Source organism: Pipistrellus hanaki (assembly GCF_964339955.1).
Source record: "Pipistrellus hanaki genome assembly, chromosome: 5".
Lineage (NCBI taxonomy): Eukaryota > Metazoa > Chordata > Mammalia > Chiroptera > Vespertilionidae > Pipistrellus > Pipistrellus hanaki.
The window spans coordinates 25,701,660-25,725,862 of NC_140507.1; the positions used below are offsets into that span (position 1 = coordinate 25,701,660).

The 24,203-nt window shown below is 41.9% G+C and overlaps 3 protein-coding genes across 3 annotated transcripts in view; all 3 read right to left on the reverse strand.

The window, feature by feature from the left end:
* The window catches only part of LOC311622553 (protocadherin alpha-2-like), a gene marked incomplete at its 3' end in the record, with an annotated part of 140,560 nt that overhangs the window by 54,111 nt on the left and 62,246 nt on the right, over nt 1-24,203 (reverse strand). The window lies entirely within an intron of this gene.
* Nucleotides 839-3,313, reverse strand: PCDHAC1 (protocadherin alpha subfamily C, 1; the record flags this gene model as incomplete). The annotated part of the gene is made up of 1 exon (XM_084884971.1): nt 839-3,313. One exon carries the CDS (start codon nt 3,311-3,313, stop codon nt 839-841), a length of 2,475 nt encoding a protein of 824 aa, XP_084741097.1.
* Nucleotides 3,596-24,203, reverse strand: part of LOC311623145 (protocadherin alpha-8-like) — a 48,379-nt gene continuing 27,771 nt past the window's right edge. The window contains exon 2 of the mRNA XM_084884970.1: nt 3,596-4,422. Coding sequence (XP_084741096.1) covers nt 4,264-4,422 — 159 coding nt within the window. The 3' untranslated portion in view covers nt 3,596-4,263. The remainder of the gene's footprint in view (nt 4,423-24,203) is intronic.

A 24,203-nucleotide genomic window follows, 5' to 3' on the forward strand; every position in this document is an offset into this window, starting at 1 on the left:
ATAATAATGCCATCATCTTTCTATCAATACAAATAGGTGTCCTGAGACATGCTTGTAATTTCTATGGACTTACTCATAGCATATGTGAAGCTATTAGCTATGTTGTGAAGTATTGTTCTCAAAAAAGACTACTTTGCCAAAAAGGCACTCATGTAAAGTGCAGCCTGTGCTGCGTTTTACTAAATGGTATGTCACTCAAGAATCAATTCAAATGCCATCTCTATCACAAAGACTTCTCTGATACCCTCTACCATGCCCACATGTTTTTTCATGTTCTCTCTCTCCCCTCTTTGAACATCCATTCAATGTATTTTTACATCTTTTTAGGTTGTCATCATTTTTACTCATATATTGTAAAGTTTAAATAAATGTTTCATCTTCCATGATATTAAGCTTGTACTATGCAAAAAACTCACATACTTTTCATTCCCACTTTAGGTATAAAAATGTCTTACATATCTTTTACTCAGAATAATTTTTGAATGAAGGGATATATGTTTTAAGTAATTTCTTAAAGAAATTTCTAAAGGGAATGATTTAAAAACATTTCAGGTCATTTATTATCTATACTAGGTATTTTGGTGCTTCTTATTTTATATCTTCATGCTATATTACTCTGATTGTTCTTTAATGGGTTTGAATTTCTTACCCTTGTTTCTCAAAAATAAACTATAATCTCCTTGAGGTCAAGAACAGTCTTTTAATACTTTTATACTCCAACAATTCTTAGCACAAGGAGTACTAAGCAGGAGTGTTCAACTCAATGCATCCAATGTTGCCAAAGGATCATCTAATAAACATTTAAAAACATCTGCCAGTCATCTCCTGGCTAAGAAAATCAAATCCCACAAAATTTACTTACCATGGCATTGACATTTACGTGATCTTTCCTATTCCGAATCTGAATGCAGGATATTGGCAAATTCAGTCCTACCTCAGTGGCCAGATCTCTCAGGTCAGCAGCACGGTACTCCCCACGCCACAGCAAACTGTTATTATCAGAACCACGTCCCAGGGAGGCCCAATAGAGATAGGTCTGAGAATGTCTCTCCACTGTAGTGACATCTATTGTGGCTGATGCCATGCAAGGATTCAAAGTCACCCTCCTTCCATTCCTCAGCTCCTCCGGAGAGCAACGGCAGCTCTGAGAGCAATGACCTGGGCTCTGGCTCAATTTGATACACACAAAGAAAAGTAAGCAGCCCAGAAATAAAAAGGAAATACAGGCCAGAGCAATTACTAAATACAGGTTCTGGGCAGAAAGGTGTCCTCCTGTTTCCCAGGCATCTTCAAAGTCTGGAAGGACCTGGGGAACAGAGTTGCTCAACAGCACCCCCAGTGTGACAGAGGAGGAGAGCGGCGGGTCTCCATGATCCCGAACCACGACCACCACCCTCTGCTTCACTGCATCCGTGGGAAGGACTAAGCGAGCAGTACGGAGCTCCCCCGTATTGGCAGAAATTCTGAAAAGGCTAGAGTCGGAAGCCTGGGAGATGTGGTAGGAAAGCCAGGCATTGGAGCCACTGTCTGCATCCTCTGCTACTACTTTTGTGATCAAGTGTCCAGTTCTGGCAGAGCGGGGCACGATTTCCACGGGGACGGTGCCATTTCTGGTCACAGGAAACAAGATGACTGGAGCGTTGTCGTTCCTATCGACCACAAACAAGTTCACAGTCACGGTTGCACTTCTGGGAGGAACGCCCCCATCCCGGGCTTCCACTAGAAAGTGAACCTCCTTGAGCCGCTCAAAGTCAAAGGAAGTTTTGGCAGTGATGGCCCCGCTGGATGAGTCTACGGCCACCAAGCTAGCAGCTGTCTGCCCTTCAGAGATCATATCCAACAGTTGATAGAAGACAAGGCCATTCTTCCCTACGTCTGGGTCCTGGGCAAACACGCGGCCTAGAGAGGCTCCGGGGCCATTGTTTTCGGCCACAAAAAGTTCCTGTTGAGGCTGAGGGAAACTTGGTGTGTTGTCATTCACATCAGCAACTGACACGGTCAGGGTCCTGCGGGTGCTGAGTGGTGGCGAGCCACCGTCTGAGGCGGTGATCAGGACCTGGTATTCGCTGACCTGCTCCCGGTCCAGCGGCCCATCGGTCAGCAAACTGTAGTAATTGTCCAAAGAAGCCTTCAGCTTGAAAGGGCCTCCGCTGGATAGGCTGCAGATGGCCTTGCCATTGGGACCCAGGTCCTCATCCCTTACACTGAGGAGAGCGATCACTGTGCCCGGGGCGGTGCCCTCGGGAACTGGACTGGAGAGAGTCAGCAGGCTCACCTCCGGGGCGTGGTCGTTCACGTCGGTCACTTCCACCAGCAACTTGGCGGTGCTGGCTAGACCACCGAAGGAGCCTTCATCCCTCGCCTCGACGTACGCCTCCAGCAGCGTTTCCGAAGGACCTAGCAAAGCCGCTACTTGCACCTCCCCACTCCTAGGGTGCACGTGAAAGAGGTGCCGCAGCTCTGCCTGCGTGCTGTTGCTTAAGGAGTACCGGACTTCCCCGTTGGAGCCTTCATCCGGGTCCGAGGCCTGAACTCGGAATAACAGGGTACCGTGGGGTACAGTCTCCGGCACTTTGGTGCGATAGACCGCGCGCTCAAATGCAGGCGCATTGTCGTTTGTGTCCACCACAGTGATGGTGACCTGCGCGTCCCCGGAGCGCGCGGGCCGCCCGCGGTCGTGAGCGGTGAGCACCAGCCGGTGGGTGGCTCGTACCTCGCGATCCAGAGCTTTCTCCAAAACCAGCTCTGGGAATTCGCTGCTGTCGTTGACCCGCGGCCCCACGTCCAGGCGAAAGTGGTGGCTGGGACTCAGACTGTAGCTTAGCGCCCCGTTGCTCCCCTCGTCGGCATCCTGGGCACGGGGGAGGGTAAAACGGGCCCCCGGCGCCAGGAACTCGGGGATGTGCAGCCGCACGTCGCGGGCGGGGAAGAGGGGCGCGTTGTCGTTGACGTCCAGGATGTGGATGCGCATCGTGTGCAGCTCCAGCGGGTCCTCCAGCACCAGCTCGTAGGTCAGGACGCAGGGAGCTTTGGCCCCGCAGAGCTGTTCACGGTCCGCAGGCTCCCGGACCACCAAGCTACCGCTGGCCAGATCCACCCTGAAGTAGGGCTCGCTGTGGCTGGGAAGGAAGCGAAAGTTCCGCAAGGACAGAACCGCCGCGGATAGCCCCAGATCCGCGGTGACATTGCCTACGGCCACTCCCCGCGGAGTCTCCTCGGACACCGAGTATTCGAGGTGTCCCGCGGCACAGCCACAGGAGACCCACACCCACAGCACCGCCGCCCTCCAGCCCACCACCCTCCCTGCTGGCATCCTCGCTCCGCCAGCGATGGCCCGGGACCATGCTCCGCACTCCCTAGAGGTGCAGAGACCGCCGACGTCCCGCCCTCTGGGTACCGGGATTGCCCGGGACCGGCCGGCTGGAGCGCGCCGGGCTGGAGCCGAGGCTTGGCAGCCGTCTGGGGAAGCGGAGCGGGCCGTGTGCGGAGGAGCGCAGCGCCGCCTAGGGGTGCAGAGACGACGTAGCCGGCCCAAGTGAGGAAGCGCCGTCCCCAGAACCTGCCCGCTGGGCTGGGACCGCGCCCGGTACCCAGGCAGCGGGCGCCCCGCAGGCAAGGAAATCGCTCTGAGAACCTAACACAGCTTCCCTTAATCGGCGTCTCCTAGGACAAGGCTCCGGGACCGCCCCGGCCTTAGCCTCCACAAACTCCGCCTGAAGCCAGCTTGTCACCAGGACTAAGCTCCGTGGGCTTCTCTCGCCATCTGTTAGAGGGCGAGCGTTCAGTCGGGGAACCGCGGACCCCCTAAATGCCCGCGTGAGCGCGGAACTCCGAGAGGAACCTCCCTGCGGAGATGAGGAGAGGCGGAACCGTGGCCGTGAACGAGCACCCCTTCGAGACTTACGAAAAAACAGCAGCCCCAGTCCTAGTGCTGTGGTGCATTCCGTGCTGGACTCCCAGCCTCACCGCGCGGGTTAAAGTCTCCCCGGCATCTCCGCCTAACCCCAGGGGCCTCCAAGATGTAAACAGAGGCATCCAGCCAGGGGAGCAGTAACCTCCCTAAAGCTTCCTCCCGACTCTCGCTTTGTGAAGCACCGAAGTGGGAGAGTTCACGGCTTACGCTTCTATGTTCAGCTTTTTTGCGGGTCAGCAGTTTCTCTTTCCCCAGGAGACCCTACTGGGAGTGTGTGCTAGCGCCCCGGAGGGAGAGGAGGCCAGGAACCAGTCAATATCAAGTATCAGGCATTCAAAAAGGTGGACAACTCATTCCCAAACAGGACGTGAGAAGTAGAGGAGAGAGGAAGTACTGAGATACTGTCCAGAGTGGACCAGGAAACTACTCCATGAATATTTTGAAAACAGCAATGAGGCAGGGTAAGAACAGGCTAGATGTCTATACTTGCTCCATCTTCTTTTTTTTTCCTTTTTACTTACTTATTGATTTGAGAGAGAAACATTGATTTTTGTTCCACTTATTTATGCATTCGTTAGTTGATTCTTTTTTAAAAATATAGTTTATTGATTTTTTTTTTACAGAGAGGAAGGGAGAGGGATAGAGAGCTAGAAGCATCGATGAGAGAGGAACATCCATCAGCCGCTTCCTGCACACCCCTTACTGGGGATGTGCCCGCAACCAAGGTACATGTCCTTGACCAGAATCGAACCTGGGACCCCTCAGTCCGCAGGCCGATGCTCTATCCACTGAGCCAAACCGGTTTTGGCCTTTAGTTGATTCTTGTATGTGCCCTGACCTGGGATCAAACCTGCAACCTTGGCTTATCAGGAAGCCACTCCAACCCAGCTGAGCTACCCAGCAAGGGCCTTCATCTTTGTTTTTAAGCCAGTCTTCTGCACAGAAAGTCTACAGTGTTCAGTTCTATTAAAAAGAACATCTGTGAGCTACAAATAATACCTCCAAAATCTACCTAGCACCCTACAACCAGTGGCTTTTCCTGAGATGGAGGCGAGCTGAAAAAAGAGACTGAATTCCTCACTCAAATCCTTCTTTTAATACTCTGCAGTATTCAAAGTCTTAAGAATGAAAATTGAAAGACAAAAGCTGACTACAAATCAAGAATGGAAGCTTTCAGGGCTTTCTATTTTCTGACCAGAAAACTGCCTGAATGTTGTTAATTATTGAAACTGAATGCAGCATACATGGGGGTTAATTACATTATTCTCTCCGCTCTAGTGTATGTTTGAATATTTCTAAAATAACTTTTTAACTGCTGGTTAAAATGGCGGGGGTGGGGGAGACAAATCACCTCCCTGGAACATCACAAACTCATCTCTTATCTTTTCCAAGGAAGAAGAGTAGGCTGCAATATAAGGTAATATAAGCAGTAAACGCCCCTATCCAACTTGTCTTTCTAAATTAAGGAACCAAAAACTTGTTGACATCAAGTCTTGGATAAAATTAAAGCAGGAAGCATGTCAGCACATTGAAGTATTAGGTAGAGTCATAGGTATAGCCATCTTTGAAGATCTTCATTGGGATGTGAAATAACTGATACAAATTAAATTTATTATTCACTAAATTTCAGTACCAAAACTAATCGTCTGCTTCAATTTGTAGACAATTAGTGCTAGAGGTTAATATTTGCATTTCCTTATTTTAATTTTATGTTGCTAACCAAGCTAACCTGTTCTGGGGTGAAAGTTTATAATTTTCACTTTTCCCTTAGCATTAGGTGAAATACTCCTGGAGACGATGTACTCAGCTTCTGGAAGGCCCCAACTTTTAGCATCAAGCTCCCAATTACACTGTGTTTAGGAGCTCTGAGCTGCAGCTAGGGTAGTATGTGTGGGGGGGGATTAGAAAGAGAAGAGAAGGAAAAACTCATCTTGACAAAAACTCTTCCTCCTTCACACACTTCTCAGACTTTGGGCTTCCCTTTTTTTTTTCTCACTTCTCTATTTAATCTGGCACTGGTGTCTAATTTTAAAGAAAATAAGTAGCACTCATCTACTAGAATTTGTTCCACCATCTGCCGCCATAAGTTTAGGCATAACTGATTTGTGGGAAAGCAATAGTTACTCAAATATTACAATGGGATTTGTTGGAAAGAAATATTTAGGAGATATTTGGAAATCCCATAGATGAGAAAGTCTCAAAATTTTTTTCCTTTTGTATAAGATGACTAGGTAAGCACTAAAACCATGAATTAACAAAATATTTCTTTAGCAGAACCTTTTCTTTCTGACACTTTATTTTGCCATTTTATGGCATTATCTATAGTTTCTCATAATTCAGGCATTTTTAGTTTTTTAAATTATGTACAAGTACAACTTTCAGTGGACTTGATGCAAAAATAAAGTCCTGATTTTTGCTAGGGTTCTATTGCCAAGATTATTATTATAAAGCTCTCCCAGCAAACTTGGTCTTAGACTGTAAGTTCAAAAGATTTCTAGGCATATGCATAACCTCCTGTTGGAGATCTTGAGGTCAAACAAACAAACAAAAACAGTAAATATATGCTCACTAAGCATTTGTCAGCAAAAGAATATTATACTTTAAGCAAGATTTCTTAGTGCTTAAGATGACTCCCTGGGAGTATATTGTACTTATGAAAACTAAAGGATTGGACATCAGAAATTTTAATCTAATAAAATAGTTTAATGAAGTTTCCAAAACAAGTCTAACAGAGAGGGAATTATTTGTATTAATGTATCATTCTTTATTTTTTTTTACTTGAACCCTTTACCAATGACACAGTACTACATAATTTCTCAAATTTCTATTGCTAAGGAACTAGTTTTTCTCCATGACGAAGCATCATATATAATACTAGTAAAGTGTCTTAGATCTTTCTTCATGAATCTTCACTCTAATTAATTCTATGCTATATTTACTTACTTTTTTTTATAACCATGTGCCAATTTTTTTAATTACCTTTTTCTAAAAATATTTTTCTATTTCATCTTTAAAGTGTAGCCCTCAGAACTTAAAGTCATACTCCAGGTTGGCCAAATCAGATCCAAGAAGAGGCGATCTAATTCATGGATTCTAAATACCACATATCAAGTAATGGAGTCTAAAGTTGCACCTGGGTCCTGGCCAGTGTGGCTCAGTTGGTTGGGCATTATCCTGTGCATCAAAGGGTTGCTGATTCCATTTCCAATTAGGGCACATACCTGGGGTTTCAAGCTTGATTCTGGTAAGGGGTGTGCGGGGGGGAGGGAGAGGGCGGGGGCGGGACAGCTAAACAATGTTTCTCTCTCCTTCCTTCCATTCTCTCTAAAAGTCAATTAAAAAGTCAATCACTTTTAAAATTTTATTGATTTTTAGAGAACGCAAGGGAAAGTGAGAGAAAGACATTGATGTGTAAAACAAACATTGTTGGTTGCCTCTTGCAGGCACTCTGACTAGGGGTCAAACCTGAAACCTGGGCATGTGCCCTGACCTGTAGTGGAACCTGCCACCTTTTGCTGTATGGGAATATGCTCTGAGCCACACCAGCCAGGGCTGCATTTGATTCTTAAACAGTTACATCATATACTTCTGTCATGATGGATTGAAAACTAAAATTCACACCCATTTTTTTCTAGATGCTACTAAACCACACATTGGAAAGGTCCTAGACTTTTATACATACATTTTTTTAAATATATATTTTATTGACTTTGTACAGAGAGGAAGGGAGAGAGATAGAGAGTTAGAAACATCGATGACAGAGAGTCATCGATCAGCTGCCTCTTGCACACACCCTACTGGGGATATGCCCGCAACCAAGGTACATGCCCTTGACCAGAATCGAACCCGGGTCCCTTCAGTCCCCAAGCCGACGCTCTATCCATTGAGCCAAACCGGTTTCGGCCATACATTTTTTTTTTTTACTTAAATTTGTTTAATGCCTGGTCTGATCACATAATATATTTTACCTACATCCAAATTTCATATTCCTACATATTTGGTAAGCAGTCACACTAGATGTTCTTCTGAGCTACAGATGAAACTTTTCATCAAGTATGGCTGAAGAGAAAGGCCTACAATTACTACCAACCAACCTAAAAATCTGACAAAGATACTAACAGCCTCCAAAAATGAATCTATGCAAATCTCATATAATAGTTTCCAAAAATGCTAAATAAAATATTGCCAGATCACCATTATGATAGATGCTTAAAAGAAATTTGATAAATGAACAATATAAAATGATGAATAAAAACAGACTCAGAGACAGAGAAGCATCAATCAGACTGTCAAACCTCAGAGGGAAGGCAGAAGAGGGTGGGGGTCAGGGGTTGAGATCGACCAAAGGACTTATATGCATGCATATAAGCATAACCGATGGACACAGACACCAGGGGTTGAGGGCATGAGCGGAGGGCAATGGAGGGATAAGGACACATATGTAATACCTTAATCTATAAAAAAAATTTTAAAAAAGAAATTTGATAAGAATTTGGTAAACATCACAAAACGATGGCCATCTTTATTTTAAGCAGTAAAACACCAGAATTATTCCCATCAAAAATCATGAACATAATGCAGGACACTTCAGGTCACACTTATTCAATACTGACTTGGATACCCTAGTCAAAACAAGATAAGGAAATATGTGTGCGTTTTAGAAAAGAGAATAAAATATAATGTTAGATGATAAATTTATAGATAATATAATTTCCTACTCATAAAATCACAGAAAATTACAAAAAGTTAATTAAAACTAAAAAGAGTTCAATGAGATGATTATCTTAAAAATAAAAATAAACATAGCTTTTATACATACCTGCAATAACTAAACAAAAAGTGGGATTTCTACCAATCATGGATAAATGAAAATGGAAATTTTAATGTCTCTCCTCCATGAAACCAACCAAAAATAACAAAAAAGTACAGCCAAGCCCTAGCTGGTTTGGCTCAGTAGATAGAGTGTCAGCCTGCAGACTGAAGGGTCCTGGATTCATTTCTGGTCTAGGACACATGTCTGGGTTGTAGGTTGAATCCACAGTAGGGGGCATGCAGGAGGCAACTGGTTAATGATTCTCTCTCATCATTGATGTTTCTCTCTCTCTCCCTTCCTTTCTGAATTTAATAAAAATATATATATTAAAAATAAATAAAATAAAACTTTGCATAAATAAAATAATCTTGCTTTTTAAAAAAAAAGAATACTTTAGAAGGAATTAATAGTACGTTAGATAAAGCAGAGGATCAAGTAAGCAATTTGGAAGACAGTGTAGCAAAAAACACCCAATCAGAGCAGCAAAAAGAAAAAAGAATTTTTAAAAATGAGGATAGCTTAGGAGACCTCTGAGATATTGTCAAGCATAAAAACATCCACATCATAGGGGTACCTGAAGGATAAGAGAGACAGCAAGGGATTGAGAACCTATTTGAAGAAATAATGACTGAAAACTTTCCTAACCTGGTGAAGGAAAAGACATAAGTCCAGGAAGCACAGAATCATAAACAAAATGAACCCAAAGAGGCCCACTCCAAGACACATCATAATTAAATGGCAAATGTCAATGACAAAGATAGAATCTTAAAAGCAGCAAGAAAAAGACAGTTAATTACAAGGGAGCTCCTATAAGACTGTCAGCTGATTTCTTAACAGAAACATTTCAGGTCAGAAGGGATTGGCATGAAATATTCAAAGTGATAAAAAGCAAGAACCTACAACCAACACTATTCTACCCAGCAAGACTATTATTTAAAAACTGAATATGAAATGAAGCTCTTCCCAGACAAGAAAAAGCTAATGGAGTTCATTACCACCAGACCAGCATTACAAAAAAAATGTTAGTCTTTCTTAAGAAAAAGAAAGAAAAGAGAGGAAAAGAGTTATAAAAAATAAAGTGGTAATAAATACCTATCAATAATTACTAAAATGTAAATGGACTAAATTTTCCAATCAAATGACATAGGATAGGTTAAAAGAATAAGAAAACAAGACCTAGCTTAATCGAAGATGGCTGCCGATGAGAAGGCAGACTGCAAGATAGTGTGTGAGTGAGAAAACAAAGAGAGAGTGTGTGGTCACACAGGGAGTGTTTGTTGGTGAGTTGAGGGACAGCTGTACTCCAGGAGACTATGGGGGACTGCTGGATGGGACTCTCCTGATCAGGCAGCCCCCACTGCTGCTGGGTTGCCTCCCAGAGCGACTGGCTCAGACCATCTTGAAGGGGAAAGTGGATGTTATAGAAAGCCTGAAAATCCCTGGGAATCTACAACTACTGCACCCACCGAACAGCTGTGAACCTGAGAACACCAGTCCCCAAGTGGCACAAGCACACGGATTCAGAGGAGCTCTACACTCCCTCACGGAAAGGTCAGATTTTTCCTGGGATAAGGTAGGTCTGAGGTCCCAGCAAGAGAGAGAAATGCACACACAGGAGCTGGAGGACCGAGGGAAGTCTGCGCCTAGGAAAACCTGTGGCTGTTGGGGCTGGCATGATCCGTGAATGTGGAAGGGGGTCCACAGAGCTGCTAACAGAAGGGAACTCTAAAAAGCAACCCATTTTGATCTGGGTGCTAAAGGACAGCCTAAAAATTTTAAAAGTGTGCCGGCTGTTTAGACCCAGGGGGAGAAAAGACTGCACAGACTTGGGCGCAGCCTTGGAGTTCGAACACTTACTCTGGCTCTCCCTCCCCCCCCCCCTCTCTTTTTTATTTTTTCCTCTTTAAATCCTTGCTTCTGATTACTAAACCCAACATATAGGATCACCCAATTGGGGACACTCTAAGAGAATGCAGGAGAAGTTGTTTTTCTGGAACCTGGGGATCAGAGCAGGGAATAACCATCAGAGAACCAGTTCTGGGGCATCCCACTCCCCCAAACTGGTATTAAGTGCCACAGGGAAAACATAATCTAAACACTATCTAGAGAGGACTTATAGACCCAGAGGTCAATCCAGGAACACCGCCACCCAGAGGTTGAACCACAAATTGACTCTTAGGTAAACACAAATAAACGAATATAAGAAATAAAGTCATACTGCCTGCTTAAAAATCGGGACTGACTTACAACACTGAGGAGCAGTGGAATGCAGGGAACTTCAATACTGTCCCGACTAGGAAACAGGCATGCCAAACAGAACCGTAGAGGAAGTTAATGACCTTCATTACTGCACTTTTTTCTTCATCTTTTACTTAAGAAACTAAATTTTTTTCCTCACTTCATTTTACCTTTTTAATTATTACATTTTTATTTTCAATCTGTATTATTACAACTACTATTTTACCTTTTTTTTTAAGTGTCATTTTATTTTCTCTTTATTTTACTTTGGGATTAGTATTCCACATTCTATTTCATCTTTCTTTTAGCATCATTTTACTCTATCTCAAATTTACCTTTATGCCATCACTCTCTTCCTCACTTTTCCCCTTTTGTTGTCCTGTTTCTCTTACCCTATTCCTGCTTTAGATTTTCCCTATTCCTTCTTTTTACCCCTGTTAAAATTTCACCCTACTTATATACCTAATTTCCAATCCCCTGCTCCAAGTTCATACACACCTTCTCTCCTCTTTCTTCACTATCCAAATTTTTTTTTCTATCTGTCCTTGTGTTCTTGTTTGTTTGATTGTTGATTATATCGATTTTTTATGCTTGTTGTGAGATTGTTTTGCTTTTGCTTTTTGTTTTTTGCTTCTGTTTTCCCTCACCTCACTTGATATCAGTTATTGTTTGTAGTTTGCATTCATCTCCAGGTACTTGTTGCTGGCATGTATTAGGATTACTGGCTTTCTATTGGAGTTTTCTTCCCATATATATAGTTTTTACCCTCTTCTTTCTTATTCTCTCTCTTTTCTTTCTTACTTTTCTTTACTTTTCCCAATTTCATTTTTGCACTCCTTTTTTTTTTTCTTTGTTTGTTCTTCTCCTTTCTCTCCTATTCTCTAATTTACCTTTCTCTGGTGGTCACCTTTATTTGGGGTTATTAATATTGTGAATACAATTGTGTTCAGTTCCTTGTGCATTGTACATTGCTGTGTTGTATTTCATGCCTTTAAATCAACCCAGGAGAGAGAGAACTACATAACCAGACACCCGGAGAAGAGAGATCATGAGGAGACAAAGAAACAACCCACATATGAAAGAAAAGCAGGCATCATCAGAAAATGAAGGAAACAAAATGGAGGCAAGCAGAGAAAGAATTCAGAGAAATGGTCACAAGGTGGATGAAAAGAATGGAAGACAAATTCAACACTATGTGTAAGAACCAAGAGGAAATGAAGAACCAAGAAAAAAAATTAAAAATGACACTGCTGCTGTAAATAGCTCAATGGAAAACATCAGAAGTAGACTAGAGCCGAAACCGGTTTGGCTCAGTGGATAGAGCGTCAGCCTGCGGGCTGAAAGGTCCCGAGTTCGATTCCAGTCAAGGGCATGTACCTTGGTTGTGGGCACATCCCCGGTAGGGGGTGTGCCAGAGGCAGCTGATCGATGTTTCTCTCTCATCGATGTTTCTAACTCTCTATCCCTCTCTCTTCCTCTCTGTAAAAACTCAATAAAATATATATTTTTTTAAAAAGAAGTAGACTAGAAGAATCAAAGGATTACATCAGTGAGCTAGAAGACAGGTTAAAAAAAAAATACACAAGTAAAGCAGCTTCTAAAAAATTAAAAAGCAGGAGCAGAGCCTAAGAAAACTTTGGGACAATATGAAACAAAACAACATCCGCATAATAGGGGTCCCAGAAGGAGAGGAAACTGAGCAAAGATTAGAAAACCTGTTTGAAGAAATAATGACAGAAAACTTCCTTGATACAGGGAAGAAAAAAACCTACACAAATCCAAGAAGCTGAGTCCCAAACAAAATGAACCCCAAAAGACTGACACCAAGGCACATTATAATTAAATTGACAAACACCAACAACAAAGTAAGAATCTTAAAAGCGGCCAGAGAGAGGCAGAAAGTTACCTACAAAGGATCCCCCATCAGACTAGCAACTGATTTCTCAACAGAAACACATCAGGCCAAAAGGGAATGGAATGAAATATACAAAATCATGAAAAGGAAGGGTCTGAATCCAAGAATACTGTACCCAATAAGGCTATCAACCAAAATTGAAGATGAAATTAGGAGCTTCACAAACAAAAAAGGACTAAGGGAGTTTATTACCACCAAACCAACAATGCAAGAAATGCTAAAACGTCTGCTATTAAAAAGAAAGAAAGAAAGAAAGAAAGAAAGGAAGGAAGGAAGGAAGGAAGGAAGGAAGGAAGGAAGGAAGGAAGGAAGGAAGGAAGAAAAAGAAAGAAAGAAAGAAAGAAAGAAAGAAAGAAAGAAAGAAAGAAAGAAAGAAAGAGGAAGTGAAGAAGAAACACAAGGGTAAAGAATAAAAATGTCAACAAACAAGTACCTATCAATAATAACTTTAAATGTACATGGATTAAATGCCCCAATAAAAAGATATAGGTTAATGGATTGGTTAAGAAAATATGACCCATATATCTGCTGTCTATAAGAAACACACCTCAAAAAAAAAAAAAAAGACACACACAGACTGAAGGTGAGGGGATAGAAAAAGGTTTTACAGGTGAATAGAATGAAAAAACGCTGGGGTAGCAATACTTGTATCTGACAAATTAGATCTCAAAGTGAAGGACATAAAAAGAGATAAGCAAGGCCACTTCATAATACCAAAGAGAGCAATCCAACAAAAATAAATAACTCTGGTAAACATATATGCACCCAATACAAGAGCACCCAAATATATAAAAAATAAAAAACTCCTGGAGAATATTAAGGGAGAGATTGACAGCAATACCGTCATAGTAGGAGACTTCAATACCCACTATCACCATTGGAGAAATCCTCTAAACAAATAATTAGCAAAGAAACATCAATCCTAAATGACTCACTAGAGCAGATGGAATTAATTGATATCTTCAGAACATTTCACCCCAAAGCCACAGAATATACATTCTTCTCAAGTGCACATGGGTCATTTTCAAAGATAGACCATCTATTGGGTCACAGGCAAAGTCTCTTCAAATTCAAGAGGATAGAAATCATATCAAGCATCTTCTCAGATCACAGTAGCATAAAACTGGAAATCAACTACAATAAAAATAATCCAAAAAATCAAATACATGGAGACTAGCATGCTATTAAACAATGACTTGGTTACCAGAGAGATCAAAAAAATTTAAAAACATCATGGCAACAATGACAATGAAAACACAATAATCCAAAATCTATGGGACACAGTGAAAGCAATCTTGAGAGGGAAGTTCATAGCTCTACAAGTCAACTGCAAAAACAACAACAACAACAACAACAACAAAAACCCACAAGAAACAATGGTAATAAATTACCTAACCCTACAACTCAAAGAGTTAGAAAGAGAGAAACAAGAAAAGTCCAGTGCAATCAGAAGGAAGGAAATAATAAAGATCAGAGCAAAAATAAATGACATAGAGCAAAAAAACAAAAAACAAAACATAACATAACAATACAAAAGAAACCAATAGCTGATTCTTTAAAAGGATAAGCAAGAATGATGAACCTCTAGCCAGGCTCACAAAGAAGCAAAGAGAGAGGACCCAAATAAACAAAATCAGAAATGAAAGAGGAGAAATAACAACAGATCCCACCGAAATACAAAGGATGGTTAATAAATACTATGAACAACTCTATTCCAACAAACTGGACAACCTGGAGGAAATGGACATATTCCTAGAAAAAAAATACAACCTTCTGAAACTCAATCAGGAAGAATCTAAACATCTCAGTAGGCCAATAACTATGGAAGAAATTGAAGCAGTCATCAAAAAGCTTCTAGCAAACAAAAGCCCAGGGCCAGATGGCTTCACAGAGGAGTTTTACCAACATTCAAAGAAGAACTAAAACCTATCATCCTTAGACTATCCGAAAAAAATTCAAGAGGAAGGAACACTTCCAAGCTCATTCTATGAATCTAGCATCACCCTAATACCAAAACAGATAAAGACAACACTATGAAAGAGAATTACAGGCCAATATCCCTCATGAACATAGATGCCAAAATCCTCAGCAAAATTCTAGCAAATCAGATTCAGCAGTACATCAGAAAGATCATGCACCATGACCACGGATATAAGGATGGTACAATATCTGCAAATCAATAAATGTGATACATTACATAAACAAATTGAGAGAGAAAAATCATATAGTCATGTCAATTGATGCAGAAAAAGCATTTGACAAAATCTAACATCCTTTCTTGATAAAAACTCTCAGCAAGGTGGTAATAGAAGGATCATACCTCAACATAATAAAAGACATATATGATAAACCCACAACCAACATCATACTCAATTGGCAAAAACTAAAACCATTTCCCCTAAGAACAGGAACAAGACAGAGATGCCCACTCTCAACACTCCTGTTCGACATAGTACTGGAAGTATTAGCCATTGCAATTAGAAAAGAAGGAGAAGTAAAAGGCATCCAAATTGAAAAAGAAGAAGTAAAGCTGTCCTTATTAGCAGATGACATGATATTTTATATAAAAAACCTGAAATACTCCATCAAAAAAATATTAGATTTAAAAGATTAATTCGGCAATGTAGCAAGATACAAAATTAACACCAAGAGATCTATGGCATTTCTATACACCAATAGTGAACTTACAGAAAGAGAGGCTAAAAAAGCAATCCCATTTACCATCACACCAAGAAATTAAGATACCTAGGAATAAACTTAACTAAGGAAGTAAAAGACCTATACACAGAAAACTACAGGACACTGAAAAAAGGGTAGAGGAAAACGTAAACAAATGGAAGAACATACCATGTTCATGGATTGGTAGAATCAACATAATCAAAATGTCCATACTACCCAAAGCAATCTATAGATTCAATGCACTCTCCATTAAAATACCAACAGCATATTTCACAGACATAGAAAGAACTCTCCAAAAATTCATCTGGAATAAAAAAAAAAAGACCCCGAATAGCCACAGCAATACTGAGAAAGAATAACAAAGTAGGTGGAATCTCAATACCAGATTTCAAGCTGTAGTACAAGGCCACTGTTCTCAAAACAGCCTGGTACTGGAACAAGAATAGACATATAGACCAATGGAATAGAATACAGAACCAGATATCGACCCAAAACACTATGCTCAATTAATATTTGACAAAGGAGGCATGAACATACAATGGTGTCCAGACAGTCTCTTCATATTCTCAACCAAAAGTTAATAAGGGAATATTTTCTATAAATTTGACTCGGGATCCTTTTTCATTTTTTGTCCAAATGATTTTCCTCTGGCTTGTTTTGACACCATGTATGTTTTTCATGGGTGTCTTGCTGTTAGCATTACAATTAATTTTCTAAAGTACAAATTTTCTAGATGTAATTTACTTACAGGACATTTTTCCTTACATGATATTCTTCTACTTTTCCCCCTTTTTTGATTTAAATATTAGGAGACTTTTGAAATTTTTATAATGTAGTCTTGATAGCTTTTAAATTTTAATTTTTGCACTATAATATGACTGCTTTAGGTTCATTACATGTTATGCAATTTTATCATGAGATGAACTACCAAAAAAAATTTTAGTTAACACTTTAGGAACAGCTTTTTGTCCAGTAACTTTTGGTCAAGAATATGTTTGCATATTTTCAGAAAACAACTCTGAGACCATGTGGATTCCAGCAACAAAGAGGAATTGACAGGACTACTCCAGCCATAAAGACAGAAAAACAGTCCAGAGATGGAAGATGCTGACGTTGCCTTGCCATAATAACAGTCAGCAGTTGTGTGTCACTGCAGGTTGCCCAGGACCAAACAAGAGAGGGTTGGACCAGCATTTGTCCACCATCCAGAACTGAAATCTCATTGCTGACACGTACACACAAGGAAGTGTTTGACACTGAAAAGAGCTGTTGACACTCAAAAGAACTGTTTGACACTCAAAAGAACTGTTGGACCAGAAAGAAACTCACTACAGATTCATTTGCCTTTCAGCATAACCATTATTGCTTGTCTCATTTTCGGTTCTTATAAGTGTATTTCTAGTAGGACATGATCTCACTCATCTAGGGGAAATGATGAACAACATAGATTGATGAACAAGAACAGACCCAGAGACAAGGAGGCATGGATCAGACTTTTGGACCTCAGAGGGAGAGTGGGATAAAAGGGAGAGATCAACCAAAGGACATGTGTGCATACATATGAGCCTAACCAGTGGTCAAGGACAACAGGGGGGTGAGGGCATGAGTGGGGAGGGACGGGGGATGGGAATGGGGAATGAGGACAAATATGTGAAACTTTAATCAATAAAGAATTAAAAAAAAAACAGTCTCTTCAATAAATGGTGTTGAAAAAATAGGGCAGATGCATGCAAAAAAAAAAAAGAAAGAAAGAAACTAGATCACCAACTTACACTATCCATAAAAATAAACTCAAAATGGATAAAGTACTTAAACATAAGATAGGAAACCATAAAAATACTAGAGGAATCCACAGGCAGATAAATCTCAGGCATATGCCGAAGCAGTTTCTTCACCAATACCACTCCTAGGGCAATTGAAACTATGAGAAAATAAACAAATGGGACTACATCAAAATAAAAAAAAAAAACTTTGCACAGCAAAAGAAACCATCAACAAAACAACAAGAAAGCCCACTATATGGGAGAACATATTTGCAAATGTTATCACTGATAAAGGTTTAATCTCCAACATCTACAGGGAACTTATACAACTTAATAAAAGAAAGATAAATGATCCAACAAAAAAAAATGGGCAATGGACCTAAGTAGAATATTTTCAAAAGAACGGAGAAGGAAGGCCAAGAGACCAATGAAAACATGCTCAAAGTCACTAATTATTTGACAGATGAAAATCAAAACGACAATGTGGTACCATCTCACACCTGTCAGAATGGCAATCATCAACAAATCAACAAACGATGAGTTCTGGCAAGGATGCAGAGAAAAAGGAACCCTTGTGCACTGCTGGTGGGAATGCAAAATGGTGCAGCCACTATGGAGAACAGTATGGAGTTTCCTCAAAAAACTAAAAATGGAACTCCCATTTGAACCAGTAATACCACTTCAAGGAATATATACCAAGAAACTAGAAACACCAGTTAGAAAGGATATATGCACCCCTATGTTCACAGCAGCACAATTCACCATAGCTAAGATTTGGAAACAGCCTAAATGCCTATCAGCAGATGAATGGATTAAAAAACTATGGTACATCTACACAATGGAATACTATGTTTCTATAAAAAAGAAGGAATTCTTACCATTTGAAGCAGCATGGATGGACCTGGAGAACATTATGTTAAGTGAGATAAGCCAGGCAATGAAAGAAAAATATCACATGATCTCACTCATTTATGGATAATAAAGAAAGGCAGTAAAGCACTGTCAAATTACAGCAGGAAGGCTGGGGTGTGTTGGGCACAGGGGAAAGAGATCAACCAAAGGACTTATATGCATGCATATAAGCATAACCAATGGACACAAGACACTGTGGGGGGTGGGGGATGAGGGCATGTGACAGGGGGTAGGGGAGGTTGGGGAAAGGTCAATGGGGAAAAATAGATATATGTACTACTACATGTAAGTTTAAACAATAAAAAATGCCAAAAAATAAAATAAAAGACTGTTGTAATGGGTGGGAAAAGAAAAGAAAAGAAAAAAAGAAAACAAGACCTAAATATATGCTGTCTATAAGAGACCTACCTCAGAATGAAAGACTGAAAGTGGGTAGAAAAAGATATTTCATGCAAATGGAAATGGGGGGGGGAAAGCTGGGGTAGCAATACCTATAACAGACAAAATAGACTTTAAAACAAAGACTATAAGAGAGAAAGAATGATAATAAAAGGACCAATTCAAGAAGAGAATTATAACCATTGTAAATATTTATGTACCCAACATAGAAGCACCTAAATATATTAGGCAAATCGTGATGGACATAAAGGAAAGATTAACAGTAATAGAGTCATTAAGTATATTTTAACACCCCATTGAGATCACTGAATAAATCTTTCAGGCAGAAAATCAATAAGGAAACATCAGTCTTAAAGGACACACTAGAGTCTAGTGACTAGACCAAATAAATTCTATTGATCTTTTCAGAGTATTTCACCACAAAGCTACAGAATATACATACATTGTTTCCAAGTGCACCTAGAACATTTTCTAGAATAGACCACATGTTAGGACACAAAACAAGTCTCAATAAATTTAAGAAGATTAAAATCATGTAAAGCATTTTCTCCTACCACAATTATATAAAACTAGAAGTCAATTACAAGAAAAGAACTGAAAAACACACAAACACATGGAGGCTAAATAACATGTTACTAAACAATGAATGGGTTAACATTCATTTCCTTTTTAAAAGAAATGAAAAGGTAGCTTGAGACAAATGGAAATGAAAAAGCAATAACCCAAAATCTGTGGAACCCAGCAACAGCAGTCCTAAGATAGAAATTCGTAGTGTGACAGGCCAAACTCAAGAAATAAGAAAATTTACACCTAAGTGAATGATATAACTTTATATCTAAAAGAACTAGAAAAGCAACAACAAACAAAGCCCAAAGTAAATATAAGAAAGAAAATTATAAAGAATGGAAATAAATTAAATAGAATCTAGAAAAGTTACAAAAGAGCAATGAAAACAAGAGCAGGTTCTTTGAAAACATAAACTAGGTTAATAAAAAACATGTTTAACCAAACTCATCAAGGAAAAAAAAAAGAGAGAGGTCCCAAATAAATAAAATAATATATGAAAGAGAAGTAAAGCAAACACCACATAAATACATAGGATTACAAGAAAATATTACAAATAATTATATGCCAACAAATTGGACAATCTGGAAGAAAGGATAAACTCCTAGAAACATACAATTCTCCAAAACTGATTCTAGAGTATACAGAAAATCTAAACAGACCAATTACAACTAACAAAATCTAAGCAGCACTTAAAAAACTCCCAACAAACAAAAGTTTTATGGTACATATATACAATGAAATACTACCCAGTCATCAAAACAGACATTTACAACAGCATGGATGGATTTTGAGAGTATCATTATCTCACTCATATGTGGAATCCAATGAAGAAAATGAACTGTTGAACAAAATAGAACCAAAAACATAGAAGCATAGAACAGACTGTGGAATCTCAAGTGGAAGGCGGGGGTGGGTGAGGAGGTGGAAAGAGATCAACCAAAGAACTTGTATACATATATGAATAACCTAGGGACACAGACAATAAGGCCATCAGGGACTGGGGTAGGGGTTAGGGGGTGGGCTAGAAGAGGTCAATGCAGGGGTGGAAGAGGGACATATGCAATAATTTCAACAATAAAGATATTTTTAAAGATGTAAAATACATGTAGAATTAAAATAAGTGACAATAGCAGCATACGTGTTGATAAGTTGGCAAATGCATTATCCAGGGTTAAAAAAAAGTATATAATTGTTCATTATTTGTATTATTTATCCAATAATAATATAAAATACTATAATGGTGAAATGCTTATACACGTGCCAATGAAATGTGAAAGGAACATCACATCAGATATGAAAACCTGACAGGGAAATGCTGATGTGCCTAGAGGAAAACACGGCGGGATCATCACAAGGCTTTTTGCTTTTGGTTTCGGTTTCGGTTTCGGTTTTTAATACATTTTTATTGATTTCAGAAAGGAAGGGAGAGGAAGAGAAAGATGGAAACATCAATGATGAAAAAGAATGATTGTTGACCTCCCACAGGCCCCCTATGGGGAATCAAGCCCAAAAGCCGGGCTTGTGCCCTTGACTGGAGTCAAACCCTGGACCTTTCAGTCTGCAGGCTGATGCTCTATCCACTGAGCCAAACCAGCTAGGGCAAGGCTTTTTTTTTTTTTTTTTTTTTTTCCCCAGTGATGGTGGGTAGTTACATCTTTTTATTTTTATTGAATTTTTTACAGAGAGGAAGAGAGAGGGATAGAGAGTTAGAAACATTGATGAGAGAGAATCATCCATCAGCTGCCTCCTGCACACCCCCTACTGGGGATGTGCCCGCAACCAATGCACATGCCCTTGACCGAATCAAACCCGGGACCTTTCAGTCCGCAGGCCCATGTTCTATCCACTGAGCCAAACCGGTTTTGACAAGGCTCTTTGTTTTTTAATGCATCTCTTAAAAGATGTTTATTTTATACTTTTCAAAATAAAAACATGTATATGGGTATATTATAAATGTCTTAAATGGATTTAAATTTTTAAAGTTATGGTTAGATTCGCTTAAATTAATGTTTTCTAAATGTTCAAGTATTCACAATATGTTGTTTCTTACAAATGCTCACATACACAATTTGTACCATCTATTAAGAATACAGCAAGAACTGTTTTTGACTCAAGATTTCTGACTGAAGAATAAACTCATATGTCAATAACACTCATTAAATACCATAACGACGACCAGAAAAATTAAAGAATAACCTTAAAATTAAAGATTAACCTGAAAGCAAAAGAACTGTGAGGAAGACAAAAATAGAAAGACAACTTTACATACGAACTCACCTCTTTCAAATGTCCTAAATCTGCTTCTCTTTCACCTGTTCCCTCTGAAGAAATCAGACAAGGAGGAAGACTGGGGCTGAAGGCCATCAGGTCTGTCTTGGGAGGCCCTTCCCCAGAGTACACCCTCTGCCGCCTCTGCTGTGAGTACAATAAGCTTCCCACGGCGCTGGAGCACACCAGCACCGGCTTCTCTGGCCCGCTCCCACCCACGGTGGGAGGCTTTGAGCACCGCAGTGCCAGGTACAGAATCAGCGTGAGCACCAGCAGGCTGGACACCGCGCAGATAGCGATGATCAGGTAAATGTTCACGTCCAACAGCGCCAACTTTGGGTCCGTGGCCCCCGCTGACATTCCCGACGAGGCCTTCGGCGCCTGGCCGCTGTCCACCAGAGACAGCAGCACGGTGGCCGTGGCCGCCAGCGCCGGCTCGCCATGGTCCTTCACCAGCACCAGGAGGCGCTGGCGCGGCGCGTCCGCCTCGTCCAGGGCGCGCGTCGTGCTGATCTCGCCCGTGTACAGCCCCACGCGGAACGGGCTGCGCGCACCGCCCGCCGCCGGCAGCAGCTCGTACGACAGCCACGCGTTGTAGCCCGAGTCCGCGTCCACCGCGCGCACCTTCGCCACCACGTGGCCCGCGCCCACCGCCCGCCACACCAGCTCGCCGCCCCCCGCGCCGCCCCCGGCGCCCGGCCCCGGCGGCAGCAGCGCGGGCGCGTGGTCGTTCTCGTCCAGCACGAACACCTGCAGCGTCACGGCGCTGCCCAGAGGGGGCACGCCCGCGTCGCGCGCGCTCACCTGGAAGCGCAGCAGCTCCAGCTCCTCGTGGTCCAGGGGCTGCAGCGCGAACACCCGGCCGCTGTCCGCGTGCACCGACACGTAGCTCGACAGCGCGCGCTCGCCCACCCGCCGCTCCACCAGCGAGTAGGACACCAGCGCGTTCTCCTGCGCGTCCGCGTCCCGCGCCGACACCGTGAAGATGTGGCAGCCGGGCGGGTTGTTCTCCTTCACGAACACCGTGTACTCGGGCTGCGCGAACGTGGGCGCGTTGTCGTTCACGTCGGCCACCTCCACGGACACGCTGGCTGTGGCCGACAGCGAAGGCGAGCCCTCATCCTGCGCGGTGACTACTACAGCATAGCCCGACTCGCTTTCATGGTCCAGGGCGCTGTCCAGCACCAGCGAATAGTAATTCTTGAAGGTGGAAACCAGCTTAAAGGGGACATGCGGTGTCAGGGTGCAGGTCACCTGTCCGTTAGTGCCAGAGTCACGGTCGGACACGCTGACCAAGGCAATGACGGTGCCCACCTGAGCATCCTCTGGCACCGGGAGTGACAGAGAAGTGATGGTAACTTCTGGAGCGTTATCATTTATGTCTAGTATTTCCACCAAAATGGTACAATGACCCGCCATGGGAATATTCCCCTGGTCAGCTGCCTCAACGGATATTTCATAAAATTTCTCTTCTTCAAAGTCCAGTGTACCTTTTGTCCTAATTTCTCCACTGTTGGGATTTATGATAAATGCATTCAATACTGCAAGCGACACAGGCCTTCTAAATGAGTAGATTATGTCTCCATTTATACCATCATCAGGATCTGTGGCATTTAGCTTGAACACTAATGTTCCATTAAATGCGTTCTCTAAAACTTTCACCTTGTAAATAAATCTGTCAAATTCTGGGGCGTTGTCATTCACATCCAGAACTGTGATCAGCAGCTGAACTGTGCCCGTCAGCGCGGGTTTACCTCCATCTGTGGCTGTCAATAAGAGCCTATGTTCCTGAATTTCCTCTCTGTCCAATGACTTCCTCAACACAAGCGATAAGGAAGACGTTTGTTCACGGTTATGTTTTGTGTCCAAAGCGAAATAATCGCTGGGATCAATTCGGTAGGTCAAAGCGGAGTTTGCTCCAACATCTGCATCGGAAGCGCCATCTAGTGGAAACCGAGTTTCCGGAGATCTATATTCTGCAATGATTATTCTTTTCTTATTTTCAGGAAACACGGGCGGATTGTCGTTAATATCTTTAACCTCCACCTCCACATGGAAGACCTGCAGCGGCCTCTCCACCACCACCTCCAGGTGGATGCTGCACTCCAAGCTCCGCCCGCACAGCTCCTCGCGGTCGATCGGAGAATTCACAAACAAAATGCCATTCTGCAGATTTACCTCCAGGAGGTCCCCGCGGCCCTTGGACGCCACCCGGAACATGCGCGGCACCAGCTCCGCCAGCTCCAGCCCCAGGTCCTGCGCGATGCGGCCCACGAAGGTGCCGTGCTTGGCCTCCTCGGGGACCGAGTAGTGGACCTGGCAGCTTCCTGCCTTCCAGGATGCGAGGAGCAAAAGCGAGAAAAGCAAACGTCGGGTTCTTGGGCCTCCTCGCCGGGAAAACAGCATGGTACAAAAGGCTTCAGAAATATCTGGAGTATATAAAATACCTCACCTCAAACCGACTCTCAAGGTCCAATTTTACCTCCTTCTATCGTGGGAGAACTCGCTAGAGGTTTTCCACTATACGCCGAATTTTCTGCAGGCGGAAGAAGCGGAAGCGCTTTCTTAGAGGAAACGTTCTCAGTGAAGAGCGACACCATGCGCATGAAAGTGTAATTGTAAAATGATTCTGTCTCCATATTTTCCATTTTGGTAGGGTGTTTTGTTTTTGTTTTTGTTTTTACATTTTGTGACTTTTTCACTGCAGATAGATAACTGTTTTTTCTTTCCAAAAGC